The sequence below is a fragment of the Leguminivora glycinivorella genome, chromosome 18, assembly GCF_023078275.1.
Source record: "Leguminivora glycinivorella isolate SPB_JAAS2020 chromosome 18, LegGlyc_1.1, whole genome shotgun sequence".
In the NCBI taxonomy this organism is placed as follows: domain Eukaryota; kingdom Metazoa; phylum Arthropoda; class Insecta; order Lepidoptera; family Tortricidae; genus Leguminivora; species Leguminivora glycinivorella.
Window position 1 is genome coordinate 2,118,407 of NC_062988.1, and position 21,712 is coordinate 2,140,118.

The 21,712-nt window shown below is 34.6% G+C and overlaps 1 protein-coding gene across 1 annotated transcript in view; it reads right to left on the reverse strand.

Annotated features, from left to right (window-relative positions):
* The window catches only part of LOC125235771 (transcription factor egl-13), a 134,525-nt gene that overhangs the window by 75,522 nt on the left and 37,291 nt on the right, over positions 1–21,712 (reverse strand). The window contains exon 2 of the mRNA XM_048142357.1: positions 18,896–19,039. Coding sequence (XP_047998314.1) covers positions 18,896–18,955 — 60 coding nt within the window. The 5' untranslated portion in view covers positions 18,956–19,039. The remainder of the gene's footprint in view (positions 1–18,895; positions 19,040–21,712) is intronic.

A 21,712-nucleotide genomic window follows, 5' to 3' on the forward strand; every position in this document is an offset into this window, starting at 1 on the left:
TGACCAGAGCACTCATTACGGATTGTTATTGGAATAATAAAGAGATCGCATCCGTCTAGTCGTTACACACTTCCCAGTAGGGGAGAGCGGGGAGAGTTGGTCCACGGGGTATACGAGGCACAAACTAGACTATAGCTGGAAAGATAAAGCTCTTTGGAAGAGTGACCAGTGACCACCATATTTAGAATAGAACATAAAAAGATTGGCATTAAGTCCGCCATTTGTACTTTTTTTGCTCAATAATGTTTAAATAAAGAACGTCCGACACTAAATTTAGAAATCACGTGGCGCTGATATTCTATGGGGATCTGACTACTACTATTATAGTCAGACGAGTGAAATAAGTAAATGTAGGGATTACAAAAACACCGTCACACGAGCTAACAAACACCTAATTGTGATCCAAAGTTAACCCAAAATTCTTGTTCATAATAAATAAAATAAAAAATTCAGAAAAAACTAAAAGTAACTATTGTATGTATACTTAATAGATATCGTATTTTGGGAATTGCGACGAGGAACGGAATTCGTGTATACTTATTACTTATGTTAGAGTAAGAAATTGTTTTAATTTTAAGAACTGAAAATAGTTGCCAAATGTCTGTTTTTCCAGTCTTTACTGCTTTGTATCGTTAAAAAGATTTTCCCACCCAAATTTCCGAGGTTTTAAATTTTATTATATTAGTAACTTAGTGTTAACGTTCCCCGGTTTCCCCTTTCTATTGCGAAACGATCACTTTATTCTCTAACAAGTTTCCGCGAACTGACACTTCTGTTGTTTATTACTCTGTGTTTATCTGTACCAGTTTTAACGTTTAGAAATTCACTTTTTACTAACTGATCTACCATGAGATATTAACTTTTTACAGTATATTTGTAACGTCACGGTAAAATGATGTTCATTGTGTGGAGATAATGCACAGCGTCTCCAAAAACTTACAGTACATTTTAGGTTATGTACGCTAAAACGATGGGGTGTTACAAGTTTGACGTGTGTCATGTATAGCTGTGTGTGTGTGTCTGTGGCATCGTAGCTTTCGAACGGATGAACAGATTTAGAAATCGATTTTTTTTTGTTTGAAAGTTGAATAAGTTGGAAGTGTTCTGTGTGTGTCGGTTTTTTTTTCAAAAATTAAATTTTGTTTCGTGGTTATGTCGAATTTGATTATTATAAGTACTCGTGATAGATGCTCTGTACTAGTTTTATAACGCGTTTAGAAATTTACTTTTTACGAACTGGTCCAAATTAATTAAAAAACAGTTGTAGTTTATAAATGGTTTTAGCGCTTTTAGGTTATATGATGAGTAATTAAACGTATTTATTGGTCGTCTAAGTTGGTATTTGTGTTAATTGGAAATGTCACATGTTTAGTAGGTTTGGGTTTCATAATAGATACAATGTTACGTAGAATAATAATGGTACTATAGTGTGGTGACGGGTTAAGAATTTCACCACCCCCTTTCTTCCCGTGGGTGTCGTAGAAGTCGACTGTGGGATATGGCTTAAATTGTGGCGTAGGCGAGAGACTGGCAACACAACTTGGATTTCTTTCCACCCCTTTTTGCCAACAACATTGAAAGCGTCGCGTGAATTTTAAACGTCAAGCTTCGATAACAATAAGATTATGACGTTTTTAACCTTTGCAGAGGTGGTATAAATAAAACAAGACCTAGTGTAAATTTTATTTAAATTCCTTACTTCTAGTTTTTGAATGAATTTATTTAGACAATCTATAATTTTAAAACGTCCCGCTTAACGCGCTGTCTAAAATCCCATAGAAAATTTAATGGTTTATTTCGTCAAATTTGAATTAATTGAGAGAGTATTACATGTATATATTTAAATTAAATAAAAAAAAAAAAAAATCACACCTCTGGCAGGACCCGAATTTGCGACCAACTGCATTGCCGGTCCAGCCGCTATGACGAACTTAGCAACGAAGGCGTGAATTTTTCATTTTTCTTTAATTTAAAAATATGAGAGAGATTGGACCGACATACTACGAACGACTACCCACGAAATTGAAACATCTGACGAAACTTTTGAACGCCAATTAAAAATCTTTTTATTGGAAAATCCATTATATTCTGTAAATGAGTATATGGAAATGACATGTAATATAAATTGACTGTAATCCATTATTGTATTTTAATTTTAGTTTGACGATCATTATGAGATACCTTGTTTTTTCTTTTTTCCTTTTTATGTAAAAATTGACATTGTGATTACTTATAAATCATTATTGTTATATTTTTAAAATTAGTACAAATTATAATTGTAATTGATATTTCATTAAAAATCATACTCGACGATCATAATATAAATTCTTATAGATTAAGGTAGAATAATTTATAATGTAATTTTATATTATGAAATAAATAAATCTAAATCTAAATCTATGCACTGCTTACGTTTCTGTAAGCCTATATATTCTTCTCTCATAGTTAAGTTAATAAGAGGTAGGTAATTATTTTTAAAATCGGGATTTAATCGCGTATGACTACATGATAGCTAGCGGGGTTGTGGACTGTTATTATTGACGTGAAATGATGAAAACATGTAGTAAATGCACTAATTTTAATTATTGGTAAACAAACACAAGCTTAGTTTCGTGACAGAAGGCAGACTGACTGCCGATTGATTCTATTTCATAACATGAGGACAGTTTTTGAAAGTGACATAATTTTAAACTATGAAGGAGGTCGCGCACCAGCCAGTCGCCAACACTACATATTAAACAAAATAAATTAATTATTGACCTACATGCTTCCCTAAACTTACTCTAAAACGTGAATATCTCATGGTAGATCAGTTAATAAAATAATTATGTGTAATAATCGTGAAAGTTTGAATCAGTGTTATGAGGTAGGTACTTAATTTTAAAAAAAAAGTACTAACAGACACTGAACGTTTAGAGAAATCAGTCACAAAATTAAACAAAAAAAAAACTAAATTGACGTCAAATAATGAAAAAGAATAAATAACTCAAAGCGAAGGTGAGACGTTAATTTATTTTCCCGTATCACAATTAAATGGGTAAATAGGAGCGGGAATGCAATAAAGGAAGCGGCGAGCGATATACGACGACGAAAATTACGATGTTAAGGCCAAGTTAACGAAATTATTTGTGCAGAGTATTTTGAACTTACGAAAGTATTTTTTTTATATAAAACGAAGTTACATGTAAGTAATAAAACATTTACCTGAATACTGTGAATAGTCATAGGAAAAAACTCAATTTTTAGATGACTTTTGTCAACATTTCAATTTAGTCGTTATAACTCAATTTTTACATGACTTTGTACAGCATTTCAATGTAGCTAAACTAAATACAAACATAATAAAAATGTTGTTCCAATTTCTATAAAAATTTGTTAAACGTGACGTGTATATTATTATAATTATTTGTTTAATTAAATGTGAGAAATAATACGATTGAATTTTCTTTGTTCCTTGTTGTTAAATAAAAAAAATGTTGTAAAGAATAATTTGGTGTATCGTGTGTTTTCTTTACAAAAAAGGCTAGATTAATATAAAAAATAATAGTGATATAAATTATAAAGTTATTGTCAAATACGTTTGTTTCAGATTTAAACTCTATAGTGTCGCAAGAAACTCCGTAGGACGCCAGAGGTTAATTTAATTCGTCATACCATCTAATATTAATATCAGAAAAAGAAAATTCGCATCTTACCCTTAACAAAATCTTTACAAAACAGTTTTGTTTTCGTATAATGGTCAGTTAGTGATCGCCACCCCTGACGTCTATTACATAAATCCGGAAACGGTTGACGACGCCTGCTGACACACGTATGACCACCGGAAAATGTAGACGACCGCAGCATTTGTTCTTTGGAATATGAGGATTTTTTCGAAATTTACTATTATACGTTTTGTTTCATATTTTGATTGTATTTCTGTAAATCATAAGTTCAAGACTTGTTCTTTTTTATAAGATTATTAGAAAGTAATTAAGTGTTTGTAGATGGAAATAATGTTTCAAAATTGAAGAGTTGTGTGGCTGAATTTTTATGATTGTTTAAATCTCCTTGAAGTACCTAAGTGTTTGAATAATTGACATTTCAAGTAAGCGGTTGGCAAATAAATAGAACAATGTTGCCATAATTAAATGAACATTTTTACTTTTTCAGCTTTTATAATCAATTTTACAAAATTTCTTATGCAGATATATTTAGGTCCGAAGAAGGACATAGGCACAAGAAGGACATAAGATATTAGTTATTGTCAATCATCATCAATATCATCATATTTTGACCCAGAAAAGTAAAAGCAGAACTCTACAGGTAGGTACTACATTATTTTTCCAGCAATAGAAATTTCAGTACAAAAATGACTTAAGTAAGTAAAATAAATCGTCATGCGGATTCAGCTGTACAATAAAGAGGATTTATTACAAGATATGTAACTTGGGAACAATCTGCCGAGAGATTTGTACGCGCGTTGTGTGTTATATGACTTTATTAAAAACTGACCTGTTTACAAAAAAAAAAAAAGTTTGAATCTTTGGCCAACTCTAGAACCATGTCTTATTGACACCGTGCTTCATTTGGCTTAGATGTTACTTGGGCGTTTACTATGAAGGTTTTACTTATACTTAGTGGCCTCGGATTGAAATCGGTTGACTGAGAAGTGATATTAAATTACTGAATCTGAATCACATGCAGTTGACATAGAAAAAGCGCCAATTAATGTCATACTTAGCCATTGAAAATACATCTTATTTTGTCAAAGGCGGCTGGACCGCGCGACATTGGCATATCATATAATACAAAGATTACAAAGTTTTGACAACAATACAAAATTAGCTAACCAATTAAGTAAATCATCAATATCATGATCTTAAAATTTGGGACATGAAACCATTTTTCTTATTTTTGCGAATCATTTTAGACGCTATCAATAACTCATGTGCAATTGTGCATATCAAATTAGTCAAATATTTGTTACTAGGTCGTATCGTAGTGTACCGTGTAGTAAGTACCTATACTTTGTCAAACAAGTCTGTCAGTAAATAAGAACAAAGAAAACTATAAATATGCATCCTTTTCTTTAGGGTGCTATAGAAAAGGATACCTATAGTTTTCTTTGTTCTTATTTATTGACAGACTTGTTTGACAGAGTATATCTATAAAATAAAAAGCACCTACATATTAGTGTGTGTACAGAAAACTCGTTAAAAGCCCAATCGCAAATCATGAAAGCTTTATCCCGAAATACTTTAGTCACGGCTCAGTCATTTACTGATTAACAACAACAAACAAAATCTCTCTCAAATTTTACTCAAACAATAATAAAAACCAAAAATCGCTCCAGAAATTGCGACTTAATCCATCTCACCGGCCCACCCAACAATAGCGATTAATACTTATTGAATTTCAAAAGGTCGTATAAGCCATGATTTGTTCGGTAAAATACGTCATTTTGTGTTCCGATTAACACAGTTTAAAAAAGAAACGTTCGAAATGCAACTGCCGCGCACCGCGTCAAACGTTGAAACGCATCACAAAATAAACGGTCATCCAGCGCCTTCTCGAGAGATCACGTTCCACGCATTATTCTGATGGATTCGATTTTCGAACGCACATTTTCGTTTTTTCCGACAAACTTTATTTTACCGCTCTTCAAAAACGACTTCACTCTTATCGCTTCACGTTTAAGAATGATATTCGCACAAGTTGGTATTAACAAAATGCATGTGTTCTTTAATTTTGACAAAGATACATTTTACAATCAGAAATACAGCGTCAGTCTTAAAACGCTGTTCAAAAGTTTAAAATCGCGTGATATTTAGTTTCATGACTGATTATAATATTAATGTTCTTGTTTCACTTATTACCAGCGTATGAACAATATGATAAAGTCGTTTCGGAAATCCGTGGCAAAGTTCGCAAGAGATTTGAAGAATGCACGATCTCTTTGTAATTTAAAAAAATATTATTAAGGGCGTGAGAGTTTCTCGAAGGTAACAATAATCAAAATTATGTACACGGTTTCGGTTAGTTACAATGTTGCCAAGTTTAAACCATTGTACATGTTAAATACAGTATAAATAATACAATGCCTTAAGTATTAGTGCAAAATGAAATATCTCTAAAATCATACATTATTTCAAAGAAAGTCAATTCATAAAACCGAAAATTCGTTTCCCGTGAATGTACTTTGACAATAGTCTTTTTTAATTTAATTTTCAAAGGTAAGCTAAATTGTATTAGCAGTCTTTAAAAAAAAATGCCTGAACAGAAATATATAACTATGCGCCATGTTGCGGAATTTCATTACAACTATTTTCTTCATATTATACTGAACTGTCACCGCATACAGTAGAATAACAGCGCCCTCTTGACAATAGTCATACATGTATGTAATAGGTACTGGTCACGATTTAACCAATTGATGTATACATATATACACGCTTTGTCCGTATCTATATTTACTACTTTGGCTGTACAACCTTTTCTTTACATTGGACGCCCACAAGTCTTGGAACGCAATCTGATGGAAAAGCAAAAGACGAGAAATAAATTGTAATACTGAATAAGGAAAAGCAAACTGAAGCTGTATTCTCCGAGAAAAAAGAAAAATGAGCTGAAATCCCATTCAACAACGACTTATTAATTAAATTAACCGCAGGAACTAAGCTCTCGTTTGTATGGACAAAGGAGATAATTTCTTAAAACCTGGCGGTATTCTATCGCGTATTCAGCGCGCGGTGTAGGAGGGGGGGATAATTGGAAAAGAGTAGGGTGGGGAGTAGTCGATATTTTAACAGGTTTTTAGGTGTTACTAAAATCATTTTGTATGTGGAAAAAGATAATGAGGAAAACGAATGAGCAGGCATGAGGCAGAATATTACAAAAAATATGACTAAAGAGTTTATAATCAAGAAAAAACAATACGTATACATACATAGATTAAGTTTTAGGTATCTGCTACACTTTGTACCGGCACTAAATAAGTTGTGTGATACTTAGTGAGAAAAGGGCAAAACACTTTATAAGTAAACAGTTCAGTAACTTTTTTACGAATAAGGGGTAGAAGTAGGGGTATTCTAGTAAGGTACAGCGGAGCAAATACCAACTGGGGGGCCATTGTAACTGATCCATTTTTCCATTATTACACTTTTAAGTTCAGTTGCACATGTATCCACTGAACACGCATACCATATATAACCAATGGACACTCTAATTTGACCCCAGTCGAAATTATCCCGCTGTACCTTATAGCTCTTTAGGTAACTTTGGCAAAAAGACAAGTCAAAACGTGGCACAGAAAAGAAATCCCGGAAAATCCATCGACATTTCACCTCACTACGCCGCGTCCCACATCCAACTTTTCATCATTCTCCTTGCCTCTATACCGACCCTACATACGTGGGATAAGAGTAGTAAGAAGGAGAAGAAGAGAGATAAACCAGGGAAACGCCAAATAAAATCTTTATTCTCTGAAAAACACAAAACTAGAGTGTTTAAAGTCATTAACTTAGCTCCCAATGTCATAGGATCTTATAGGTAACTTTGGCAAAAAGTGGCACAGCAAAAATCTCGGAAAATCCATCGACATTTCGCCTCACTACGCCGCGTCCCACATCCAACTTTTCATCATTCTCCTTGCCTCGAGCTTTGTGTCCGTGGGAACCTTTATTAACCCCATAGAAAACCGGTGAAAGCCCAAGAAAAGCATTTGTGCTCTGAATAACACAAAAGGCTTCAGTGTTGATTTCGTACTAGGGATTGCAAACGGTTTTTCAATCCGGCCGGATTACGGCCATTTCGCCGGTAATCCGGATCCAGTCCTTTAATAGGGATATTGAAGATAAAATGACTGATTTTCCTACTTTTTGCGTGATATAAGATGTTTTTGACCTTTTTGAGAATAAAATAAGAGGTGACATCAAGCACTAAAAAAAATGTAACTTTACATCTATTTCACTGTATAAAGTTTATTTAATAAGGGACCCGAAAGCATTTATCCACGCATGTCTGAGATCAAGAGAAGATAAAAATGTTTTATGTGTTTAACTAGGTAAATAGGCTAGTTTCCTATACTTAAAATAAAATATAGTAGTTATTTTTAAACACAATTTCTATTTAATAAGTCAAAGAGAAAGATATAAAGTAAATGAATTGACCGTGACGTCACTCCTTTATTTCATAGTAATTCCATATCAACAAATCGTTTTGACAGTTCATAAAAAGAAGTTGATTTGACTAGTAGGAAACTAGCCTATTTTTGCAATAATGATGATTTTGTTTGCGCTGTGTTTGTGTAGTTTTTACGAGTATTTTACCGGACTTAGACCCTTTGGACGAAGAAGAAACTCTTTACCGGATTTAGTGATTTTAACCGGATCCGGTAGCTCCCAAAAACGCCGGATCTGGATTGCAATCCCTATTCCGTACCGGTTTCAGATTCTTTTCATTCAGTATTTCCCGGTTCGGCCGTGTTTTGTATCGGTAAATGAGTTTCTCAAAAGGTTGATTTACTTTTCAGGCTTTGTGCGTTTCACAATACGGGGTGGATGAAGCTCGTAATTACGTTTATTTGCTACAGTTTTCCGAAAAACGACAGCTATTATTAATAAATGATAAATATAAAGATAGTAGGTGGACTGTTCTTCTGGCAACCAAATGGAAAGGTCCTCTTGGAAAAAGAAACAGAGGGAAACAAAGAAAAAGATGGAATGATGACATCACAGAAACCGCAGGAAATAATAATGGGACTAGCATATTGCGGAAAACAAAATCAAACGGAAGAAGATGGTGGGGGCTTTTACCCTCAAGGGATTACACATAAATATACAATAAAGAAAATAATATAGCAAAATAAATATGGGATGTGTGAGAACAAAGCTAAATAATAATAAAAAATATATAAAGGCTAATAACGGGCACTAAGTGACGATGTTCATAAATAGAGTAAAATTGGATTAGGAATATATATATATATATATATATATATATATATATAGAGGCTCCTTCGCCGTAAAAACCAAAGTTTCAGGAAAATTATTTGTGTTTACAAATAAACGAAATGACCTAATCTGGATTCGAACTAAGGACCTTGCTTTGTAAGTAAAGCAGGTAGCGATAATACTAAGAAGTTGTCAAAAATTACAATCTCTTCGCCTTTTAATCACCAAAGCTCCTAATTTCTGACTAAGCTGTATTTCCAAAATGAACCGATAGATGCGCTATTCGAAATTTCAGTCAAAGTGAGGATTCCTGTTTTGAAGTTTTCAAATGAAATATGCTCTAAAGGATATAAATTTATTTTACTAATCTTATTCACTACACATTAGCCATTCAAGTCCAAAACAGTAAGCAGAAATCTTAACATTAGTAATAGAAAATGCAACTTCTTTTTTAAAAGTTCTCTTCCGCAGGTAACTAAGCGTTCACTATTTAATTATGGAACGCCCACTCTTGGGGGGTTGAAAAGGGGGGTTAAAATTTTCTTAAAGGTTTCTTGTCGAGTGACTTAGTCTTTGTGGAGTGGTCAGCGAGAAATGCTGAAATAACTTTTAGTTTTTGTGTCGAAGTTATATAACCTTTCGCTTTTATGGTTAAAATAACATGGATTCAAATTAAATACGAACAGTTTTTTAAGATTGTCAAATTAAATAAGGAAAAATGTAAATATATTAAAAGTGAAAAAGAAAAAAAAAACTTGAAAAAATTCTCTCTTGAGAGAATTTAGAACTCACGGCCACCGCATCATTATTCTAGCGCTTTGCGATCTGAGCCACCAATAGTCCAATATGTAATAAGCAACTCATTGCAAAAAAGGAAAAAAAAAGATTGACTTCTAAAGTTCTAAGCATTGGACCAACATTGGCCCAACACAGCCAATGTACAATCTCGAGCCATTAGCCAGCGCACGATTTCACCTTTGTCGTCAGTAGCGACATCTGCAAATAGTTCCCATTAATCCGGTACTATCGGACGTTTACTCCACTTCATACAAGTAAAGACATGCGAACTTGCGAAGGATTTACAAATTGAAATAAGGTTAAAAATTGATAAATATACCAATTCAAATGCATATCAATTTAAATATGTGAATAAATTGTTTTGCGGCACATTTACATTCCTTTATTTTTTTTTAGCTGTTATGTTGAATCGTTAATTTTTAACCCCAACGCAAAAACGACGGGGTGTTATAAGTTTGACGTGTCTGTATGTCTGTCTATTTGTCTGTCTGTTTGTGTGTGTGTCTGTCTGTGGCATTGTAGCTCCCGAACGGAAGAACCGATTTAGATTTAGTTTTTTTGTCTGAAAGCTGAGTTAGTCGGGAATGTTCTTAGCTATGTTTCATGAAAATCGGTCTACTATGTCGCGGTCGGGGGTTTTTTCAAAATTTCAATTTTTTGATTAGGTTATTTGGCTGTGAAGTTAAAATATATAGAAGTAAATTAGCATTTTCAATTCATATACAGTCGTTGCCTTCTTTTCAGGGACCTACTTCACATCGTTTAGCATGCGCATGTATCTCATCGATATAGCTTAATGACAGCACTATCAGTCTACTAGATTGGCTCGCCTCATTTGTTCCAAGTATTCCAACATGCTGGTGTACCTATTCATACAACCACTCGAGCAAACAGTCGATCTTAGATCAATAATATATGTAGTTTTGAATGATTCACGGTTATTTTAATTAGACTTATGTTAACCGGGATATAGACCGTGATTACCTTTTTGATTTTTGTCGAGCTCCCGATATTTCGACGCAGTTGCATGCATAACGCTGGTAACTCTGGTTTCAGTGGTAACGCTGAATGTGAACGCAGCCGACGCGCGCGAAGGAGGGTAGATCGCGCGCTGTCTATGCAACTTTAACATCCACCCGCTTTCGTCAGTTTTCCGTGACCATGTTGCATGCAACTGCGTCGAAACATCGGGAGCTCGACAAAAATCAAAAAGGTAATTACGGTCTATATTAGGGTGGAGCGAAAAAACACTTTTCTGGAATTAGCAAACCTAATAGTTATCAATCAATGCCTTTTAGTCTATGAAGCCTTTGTGCAAATTTTCAGCTTTTTAAATCAACATCTTCTGCCTCCGCATTAGGGTTGAAATTTTGAAAATCTCATACAAACCTAAAAATTCAACTTTTAGATAAAAAAAAATTTTCGACAGTATTATGTTTAGTATATGTTATTGATACATATCATTATGAGAAACTACAAAAAGTTGCGAAAATAGCGTCAAGAATCGCCAAAGTTTGTCTAGTTTCAGTACATTCGCCAAAATAGCCGCTAAAATACTGAAAAATGGCGATTTTTAACGCTATTTTCACAATTTTTGGTAGTTTCTTGTAATAATATGTATCAATAATGTATACTGAATATAATACTGCCGAAAAACATTTTTATCTAAAAGTTGAATTTTCAGGTTTGTATGAGATTTTCAAAATTTCAACCCTAATGCGGAGGCAGAAGATGTTGATTTAAAAAGCTGAAAATTTGCACAAAGGCTTCATAGACTAAAAGGCATTGATTGATAACTATTAGGTTTGCTAATTCCAGAAAAGTGTTTTTTCGCTCCACCTTAGTCTATATCCCGGTCAATATAAGTCTAAATATGTAGTACTGAATATTACCTACCAGCATTAACAATAGAATGTGTGAAGTCTGGAAGTCATGACTCAAAATCTGACAAATGTGGTCGGACCCTTAAAAAAGGATTGACGTTATGATGTTATTACGGTTAATATAATAACAAGATACCTATCTCATTATTTTAATATTCATATTATAATACATATAAAAAATAAATGTAGCGGCTGGCGAAAATTTATGCTAGGTAACATTGAGCAAAAAGAAACCTACCTTAACATTAGGTACTTTACTAGTAATCAATTTTAGGCAATCCTGTTGGAATTGGCTTGTATGGATCAGCCGCCGCTGGTACTTATGTTGGTTTACTTTAGAGCTATAAAGCGATCGCAATGACACTGCAATACATCACCTGCTTACTGTTTAGCCATTCAAACTAAGCACTTAATGCCCTACACAAATTAAAAGCACCAGCTTATCTTAACTACTATTTTAATGCACGAGACGAGTTACTGAAACCCTAGAATGGCTTGCAAAAGTCTTTAAAGTATATACTACCTTTTGCCCGCGGCTTCGCTCGTGTTAGAAAGAGACAAAAAGTAGCCTATGTCACTTTCCATCCCTTCAACTACCTCCATTTAAAAAATCACGTCAACACGTTGCTCCGTTTTGCCGTGAAAGACGGACAAACAAACAGACACACACTTTCCCATTTATAATATTAGTGTGGATAACTCCGTATAAGATTAAGATAAATACTTACTTCAGAAACAACAAGAATAAAATAAAATTATGTTCATTCAGATAGCTTTGTGCTTGGTTATTTGACTTACATTTTGAAAATTGTATTTATTTGTATAAATGGGAGTTTCCAGAAAGCAAAGTGCGTAAGCTTGATGACATTTGTGTATACCCATTAATATTACTTCGTTATTCAGAAAAAAGAGCTTATTGGCCTGTTTATAAGGCTTAGTAAATCTATATAATACCTATATGCTACAAATTCTATAAATCGATGATTTCAAAACCTTATGTCAATACACTCATTTGCCCAATTTTATAACTCGGCGCAACTACTCTATTAAGATCGTAATCAGTTTAAGATTCCTATCTATTCAAACTTAGTCGATACATTTTGTAGAGCAAAGACAATAAAAATAAACGTTAATTTACATAAAACAACATTTGAAATTCATATGATCTATAAAATACAGTTTTTATAGTTATATCGATACTTCTTCACAGCACTAGCTAATGAAACTGGAAACTAATAAATGGAAGAATGAAATCCCTATTGCGAAATTCGACGAGTCCGCGGCACTAAATCGGAAAACCGGTCGGAAAATACTCGATATGAAAACCCACCTCTACGATTAAGTTGCCAGTGTTTAAAATTAAAAATAAAACATTTTATTACTTCAACGCATACTGGCCGGTAATAAAATGGCATTTGTATTTTAAGAAGAAAACGCACAGCGAATAGAAGAAAAGCTTAGCCACAATAGGCGTGTCCGATTTTCACACTCATTGTGCTAGAGAGTGACGCCTATATACACTGTCCTTTTCTAACAAAGACGCCGGCGAGATGGGTAACAGAGATAGCCGTCACAATAGACAATTGTTATCCCCACCGCTTGGGAATCGTGCCCTAGTGAGATTTATGTGCGCGAATTTGATTCGTATTTCCAACGTTAGATGGCGAGAATCCCGTGGTGCAGGAAGTGGTTTTATGTGGCCAATAATTTGATTCGTGCTTTATCATTGGGAAGACAATAGTATAGGTATAATGTAGGAAGTGGAGTGGCGTAGGCGTTGCCGACGCGCGTAACGTCTATTCTTGTGGAATAATTAGAAATGTCACACTCAACCTGTCTGTCAGCTTCGCGATTTCATTTTCTATTTAAAATTTTAAGAGAAAAACGTAACGTTGTCGTCGCCAAATAATTGAGAGTTTTAAATAAAATAATGTAGATAATGTAGGTCTGTAAATAATAGTTAGGTTCTCAGGTTCGAACAATAATTTTGCTGAGATTCGAAATCAGAATACGTCCGAATTCGAAATTCAAAATACCTTTCGTAAACACGCGTAGTGATGTGACAGAAGCGTCAGTTGCCGGTTTTTTAATATCGCCTTTTTATTTTTTAATCAAAAACCTTGTCAACACATGTCCGCGCGGTCCTCTAGTTTTCTTTCACCAACTAATTGGTCTGACACTAACCCCAGCAGGAAATATTTTTCAAGAGCGGTTTTTTATACGAACTTGTTGACACACGATTTTAGCCGCAGTCGAACGATTAAATTTAATGAAAATGACACCTTTAAAAGATATTCCAGCTCGGGGTTAATTATTTGATGTTAATGTCTTTGACGTTGATGTTTTATTTCAAACTAGACGTTTTAGGGTTACATTTATTTTAGTTCCGTGCGTCCATGTTAAAAAAAAAACTTAAAAAATGTCTATGATAGCATTGAAAATATGGCCGTCGTTAATTCGTTTGTTTAAAATTTTTGAAAAGAGAACGCTCAGCCGCTCAATGAGACGCGTCCCCTGATTGTCAATTAACGACATCAAACGGGCTTTTTGCGAATTAAGCGGCCGTTTGTTTTTTTTTTTCAGCGAGCGCGCGCGTTGGATGCGTTTCGTTTTCATATTTCCGTTTGTCTGTTGTCTATGGGCGTTTATGTATTCGTTCCCTTTGTCGATGTATTTAACGGAGTGCTTTCAGATGAAAATTACTTCTGTTCGCTTTTGTGGGGGCAGATGAGACGTGCGATTGGTTGTGAATGTTCTGTGATGTTTTTGTTTGCGAGTAATTAGTGATATTCAATAACGCCCACGTTCATAATTATACCTAATAGGGTGAAGAAAGGATGACATGAACAAGATGATTTTGGTTTCCTAAAACTCTGATGTATTTGACGTTGGTATTAAGTATGTAAAGGGAATCATTATTCCCTTTACGTACTTATAATTAATGAAATTTATAGAACAGCTATTCACAAACTACTACAAATAACACATTGGCATAACATTTCTTTAGTATGAAAGGATACACTTCTAAATATTTGTCTGGAACAGTTCTTGATTTATCTCTAATAAAAGTAATAAAATTAAATGCATCAATATAATTATTATTGTTTAACCAAAACTATCACCAAAGGTTACCACAATATTTATTATAACGAAAAGGAAGTTGTCTTTGGAAAAACCTGTAATTTCGTCTCCAAGATCAGCCGGCGTATTATGCTTCCAATTTTATCACTTATCCACTTAGATAAGACATCTGTCACTCTCACACTCACATACTTCCCAAAGCGTGACGGATACTTTATCCACATAGATAAATGATAAAATTGGAAGCATAATACGCCTGCTGGTGTCTTTGTATTACTATACTTTTAATTCATTTAACAGGTCAGAAATAAACCTTAATAAAAAACCTTTATTAACAGGTATATTTCGGCTTTGAAAACAGTTCGGATTGTAGGGCGGCGCAACAAAGACACTCTTATACTAATGAATGGCAGATAAAAACTCGAACAACACTCGATCACGAGTAGGGCTGCCTGTTGGCTGATTACGCTTTACGAATGCCGGTTCAATTTATTTATAAAAAAAATTGGCGGTATCTACTCGCGCTGGCCTATAGAATCAGTTTTAGCAATTATGCTCAAAATATGTTAATATAAGAAACTTTCGAGATTCTATCTCCTGATTTTCATGTTTTACAGTTTCTGCAATTGTGTAATTCTTCTAAGACCTAGATTTTCTAATTTTTCAGTTTGTAGGCTCACACACAAATGAGATACCTATCCCTCTTAACAATAAGTTATGAAACAGAACTGTACTTTCTGTAGTGTTTACATACTTATTTAGGTACTCAACTCACAATACACCGTGTTTCACTTAACACTAAAAACCTGAAAACAGTTTGTTCAGAATCAAGAGTAGAATCGATTGAGCTATATCTTGATGGGGGTAATATTTTTATTTAAATTAGTATTATTAGTTATTTTTTACGTGCCCATTCTATTGTACTCGTAATACAACATTGTGTATATCGCATTGCTAGAGGTTGTTTACCTTTTTTCAGTATTTAGGGGTATTAATACTGGCCGGTTACTTGGACGATTATTTTTTCCGCTACTAGTTTGATTTTGTTTGTCAGTTTAATCTTAATGTTTATCATAAGTCATAACAAATTGAACTCGTACCTAATTACAACCTTGTCATTTTGAATATTGAGTTTATTTGCTTACTGCGATTACCTGTCCAATTTGAAGTTTACTGTGACAAAGCTTTAAAGTGTTTTACAGTGACATCTTAGCTGTCTATTGGTAAACCTTATGTCGTTGCAGTAACGTACACAAATAAATAGTCTTATGGTTTATGATGGTAGTTAGCAATTATTTCATTGAGTGTAGAGCTAAAAGTCAAGTAGAGCTGTACAGAAAATTAAAAATTCAATTAAAAAAAAAGTAACGATCAGATTAAAAGATGGATACTCTAGATGAGTTAAAAAAAATAAAAATCAGTTGGGGTGTCTGAGGTTTTGAGTGATACCGGAAACACCGTGTATACAAAAATAGACAATCGGCAGCCCTACAATACGGAACAGATTGAAGAGTTCCATAGACTCGTTGTAAATGGGAACGGCTAATGGCGGCTTGCATTCGCGCTTTAGGGACCCGTACAACCTGGATCTATGGTGGAAAGATTCGCCGGCTATAGATGGGGCCTTAATAGCTTGAATGGTAGAGCGCTGGGCTAGCGGTTCAGTGGCAGTCAGTTCAAGTTTTACCTAAAACAGTAATTTGTCCACTGTATACAAAAAATCCCCTAGTCGAAATTGCCTCGCTGTACCTTATGTAGATTTATGGAATATTTCAGAACACATGGTGCTTTTTTTACGCACTAGTGCGAGAAGTGGGTCACTTCTTGTCAGATCAAAACTTCGGAGGACCATCTGTACTGAAAAACGTCGTCGTACGATACACGTGCTAAAAAGGAATTCGTAAATCGTGTTGATTTAAAATACTCGCTACGGTCGTGTTTTAATTTATCGCCATTCGTGTCGAACTTCCTCTTTTCCGCACTTGTATCGTAATGTACTTTTCAGTACAGATGGTGTTTTTTTTACGCACTAGTGCGAGAAGTGGTTCATTATATGCCAGGTCGAAACTTCGGAGGTCCATCTGTACTGACAAACGTCGTTCGATACACGTGCGAAAAGGGTCGATTTAAAACACTCCCTTCGGTCGTGTTTTAATTTATCGCCACTCGTTTCGAACTTCCTTTTTTTCGCACTTGTATCGAAATGTACTATTTCAAACTCACAAATTTTCAAAGCTCCTTCAGTAGACGCACGTATTTAACAGCGCGATAATGATTCTAGTGTTTTAATCGTATTTTCATCTGAATAATAATAGACCTATGTACAAATAATTGTACAATGGTCCTAAAACCTTGCCATTTTCACATCACTTAGACTACAGAAAAACCTCCACACACACACAACACAGACTCTCGCTTAACGGTTTTTTTCAAACTCGTCCCTTTGTTGACGTTCGAAATTTGAATCCATTCGAATAGGCGTTCGATATGGCCGGGCGATTCTTTTTTCCACTTTGTTTGCAGCCAGACTTTTGTGAGTGCCATTATGGATTCTGTGTGTTGCCGGTTTTTTAACAGCGGCCAATACATTTTAAAATAGATATCGATATACATATATTAAATGTTGCTATTTATAATATTTAATTTTACCTTGATCGGTAGTGACTCGTGTCTCCACCTACTAAAGTCCATGGTTCGAATCGGTAAAGGCTAAAATTTATTTGTATGTGTAGCGCATATTTGTTAATACCTACAAAACAAGTATATGTATACTCTCAGTTAGAAAACTCGAAAATTCGCGTTTCCCGCGACCTAAGAATAAGCTAGATCGATTTTTCACGCCCAGAAATCTCCACATGTAAAATTTTAGCAAAATCATTAGGGCTGTTTTTGAGATCGCCGATATATATAAATTGATAATAAATATACAAGAATTGCTCGTTTAAAGATATTAGATAATAAATTAATAAGTATTTTCTAGAGCATTTTATACATGAAAAACAAATTCTAATTTTGAACTAAACCATTAGCTTTTTCCTTTAAACTAATGGCAATTAAAAACCGGTATTAACTGTATTTGTCAAACACTAATAGAGATAATATGTAGTTTATTTTTTGGCACTAGATTTAATATTCGAAGTAGATGCTAACGACATTATAATTTGGTGTCGAATGGAAATATGTGATATATTATGGACTACTATGAGACCGCATATTAAATAATTGCATCTAGTCACGCTTAAAGATTTATAATCTAAATTTTTAAATACAAATTTAACTACCTATGTTCTTTATGGGTATGATTTGTAAGTTAATTCGTCATAAATTTGAAATACAAAGCAAGATAGTTCGACTTTTATTACATGTACCTAACCTACATCATTTTTTGGCTTTGATCTCGACTTTTTTTTGAAATTTCGATTATCTGTCACAAAGTCTGTGTTATAACACTCTAAAATAGCACTTTTAGAACACGAAGCTACGTCTGAATTAATGACGCAAGCATGCATTAAAATTATCTATTTCGGATTGGAACCCTCTTACAAATAAGATGCGACCGGGAATTCACATCATGCATGATAGTCCTTGAAAAAAGAAATGGCCAGTAACTAACCTAACAGAAAAACAAAGAATATCTACACTAGCTTATCATTAAAAAAAAAAATTTTACCTACAAAAAATCCGTTAAACAAAAACTCTTAAAATTCGAACGTCGCTCGAATTATAGATTCCAAATACGAACACTCGAAAGGCGTCCGTTGACTTGAAAGCAACAAAGTCAATTTGAAAAGAGAATTGGCGCGTAACTAACCTAATTTGTAAAAGGGTAAACAAATGGAGGGGACCCTCGGACATTGGGTTATTTAAATCTTTGTCTGGGGTCTTATTGTGCTGTTGGTTTGGGTTTGTTTGCAGGAAATGTCGAGTTAAAAATACTACGAATTAAATGTCTACATTGATGATGTTTCAACAGATTGTCACATCGTTTGTAATTGTTGTAACTTTTTTATGAACACTTTTGCCTTGGCGTTGTAGTTAAACAAACTTAGTAGCTATAATAGCAGAAAGGCGAAGCTAGGATTGAGTCCTGTGACATATATATTTCAAAATTACTTCTGCTACCGTGCTTCTGATGTGTTCAGAATAATTTTCCTGAAAAAAAAGGCAGTAGAAATCATTGAAAAGTGTGTAACAGCTTACCTTAGCATGCTCCTGCTGCGCCAACAGCTGCTCCCTCACCATCTGCAGCTGCAGAATCATCTCGGACAGCTGCTTTCCTTTTCCAGCACACTCTCGCCAGCTAACGCCTGGATTGCTGCCGCGTCTAGTACTCCTCGTCTGTCGCTGCAACAAAAAATGTTGTTTGGTTTAATTGTTGATTATTAATTAAACAGACTTTGCAGGACTGGCTGGACATGTCTGCCGCATGCACCCAGAAAGGTGGGACAAAATGATTACAGACTGGGAAACACGGGGCAGACCAAACAGGAGATGGCGCGATGATCTGGCCGCATTCTACCCAAAATGGTGGAAAAACGCCAACAGGGTCGAGTGAAAAAAACGAGGGGAGTACTTTGCCCAGCATTGGTCTCATAATTAATGCTGAATAAAATGTTCATAACACAAGTTTTACTCGATAAAAGTAAAACCACACCTCGGACACTGGCGATCAAATATGAAAGAGGCGCGTTCCTACGCCCACAGTCTAAGCTCGTGTAGGTGAACGCGTACTATGCTTGTATGAGTGAGTTATGACGGGTCGACTGTTCGTGTTTTTGACAGGCGATAACTGTGAGGTAACCGAAAGCACTTTCAGCGGGGAGCGGGAGTGGCCATACTGTACGATAGTACTCTTTATTATACTGTGGTAAAACATAATCACATCTAAATTTGATAGATGATAACATAGTAATTATACGGGCGTGTAGCAGACATAAGTTTCAGTATTAGCACACACGTAATTATACACCCGGCTGAATTATGCATGACAACTAGTTTTCAGCGCTGCCGTAATACATCAACAAAGATGTACTGCAACTTGGGCTTTCTAGGATGGTTACTAATGGAACTCGAACAGAACTCGATGCTTCTTATTTGAATGTGTTCTATGAGAAAACTCGTAATGGACTAAATGTAAGAGAATCAGAAGTAGGTATGCTGCTTACTTGAAGGAAACTCGAAAAGCTTAAGTTCTGCACGTAGAGATTTTAAGTCAACTTATGGTCAAATCACAGAAGATATTTGATGAATTATGTTCGCTCACTCTCGTTTTGAAGCTAGAAATTAATGGCCGACTGAGATTATTAGAAATATTAAATAAAGTGCTTATTAATTAATTAGTCTTTATTTCAATACATCATAGTGGCGACGAGAACAGTTGTAACACTTAAAAATAAATTAACCACTTGATTTCGGTGAAATAAGTGTGATGTGAAGCGAACGAACTCGGTGCTCGATACGAACCGGCGTGATGGTGCATTGTTTTCATGTAAAAAGTAACCTATAAAACAACAAATGAGTAAAATTACGGAAGATAGTAGTCTTGAAGAGATAATTGAAGAATTTAACAAAGGAAAAAAAGGATTTATTTACTACTGTAACAAAGAACAATTATTACAATTGGCGAACTACTTAAAACTTGACAGTGAAAATAAGACCGTGGAACAACTTCGAAAAATCATAAGTGAAAAACTAAAACCGCAAAATCCACCACAAAAAACAATGTCAAACAATGACACAAATATTAAACCTTTTGATGGCTCAAATTGGGAGGCATTCGAAAAACAGTTACAGTGCTTAATTTTACTAAATGACATACCTGAAGATAAAAAAGTGCCACTACTAATAACAAAATTAACCAGTACGGTTTTCGACAACATTCTGAACATATGTGAACCAGCGTCACCATTGAAAAAGACTTATGATGAGTTGTGCAGTCTTCTTAGAACAAACTACACAAATACAAAAACTCCATCAATCAACAGAGTCGAATTTAGGAAGAGGAATCAAACAGCTAATGAATCAATAGATCAATATATCACAGAATTACGGAAACTAGCCAGAACATGCGGATTCAAGGATATAGAAGATCAAATCAAGGAAAAATTTATTGATGGAATAACTTACAATGTTGTTAAATTTGAATTATTGAAAAATGCTGATTTTACACTAGACAAATTAGTGATTTTGGCTCGCAGCATTGAGGCCGCGGTGAAGACATCTGGTACAACAGAGACTACAGAATCAAAGAATGTTACACCTATGTTTAAGAACTCCGTAAACTATAGAAACACAAACAGCAACAGACGAGGACAGGGACGTGGAGGACCGGCAAGTGGAAACTCAAGAATGTGCTATTGTTGTGGAAAAACTAATCATATACGTGCAGAGTGCTCACTACAAAAGAAGTATTGCTCGGAGTGTGGAAGACAGGGACATATATTTAGAATGTGCCCGAACAATAAAATGCGTCGATCCACGAATATAGTCTCGACGGACATACAAAAAGTAGAGGAAGACAGCAATGAAGATTTTTTGGATGGCTCATTACAACCTTTGTTTCAAGAGTATGAAGTTAAATCATTAGGTGTAAGTAAAATACGCCCACAATACTTAACCTTAGATGTCGATGGTAAAAATATAGAGTTCGAGCTAGACACTGGGTCTGAGGTTACTGTAATACCTATCAATTATGTAAAAAAATATTTTCCACATAAAGAAATAATAAAAAGTAACACAATTTTCAAAAATTTTGATCAAAGTTTATCTCTACCCATGGGTATGATTGAGGGTCTTAAAGTAACATTTAACGACATTTGCATTAAAACCACTAGCTTTGTGGGAAAAGAAGTGACACCTTGTATATTAGGTAGGGATTGGTTATACCTACTAAAGCTATGGCCACTTAACTTAGATGCACTACAGAAAATATCACAGTACTATAATACTCAAGAATGTAATTTTAAAACTGTTTCAGAGGCAGAACAACTAATTAGAAGGAAGTTCGCAGAAGTATTC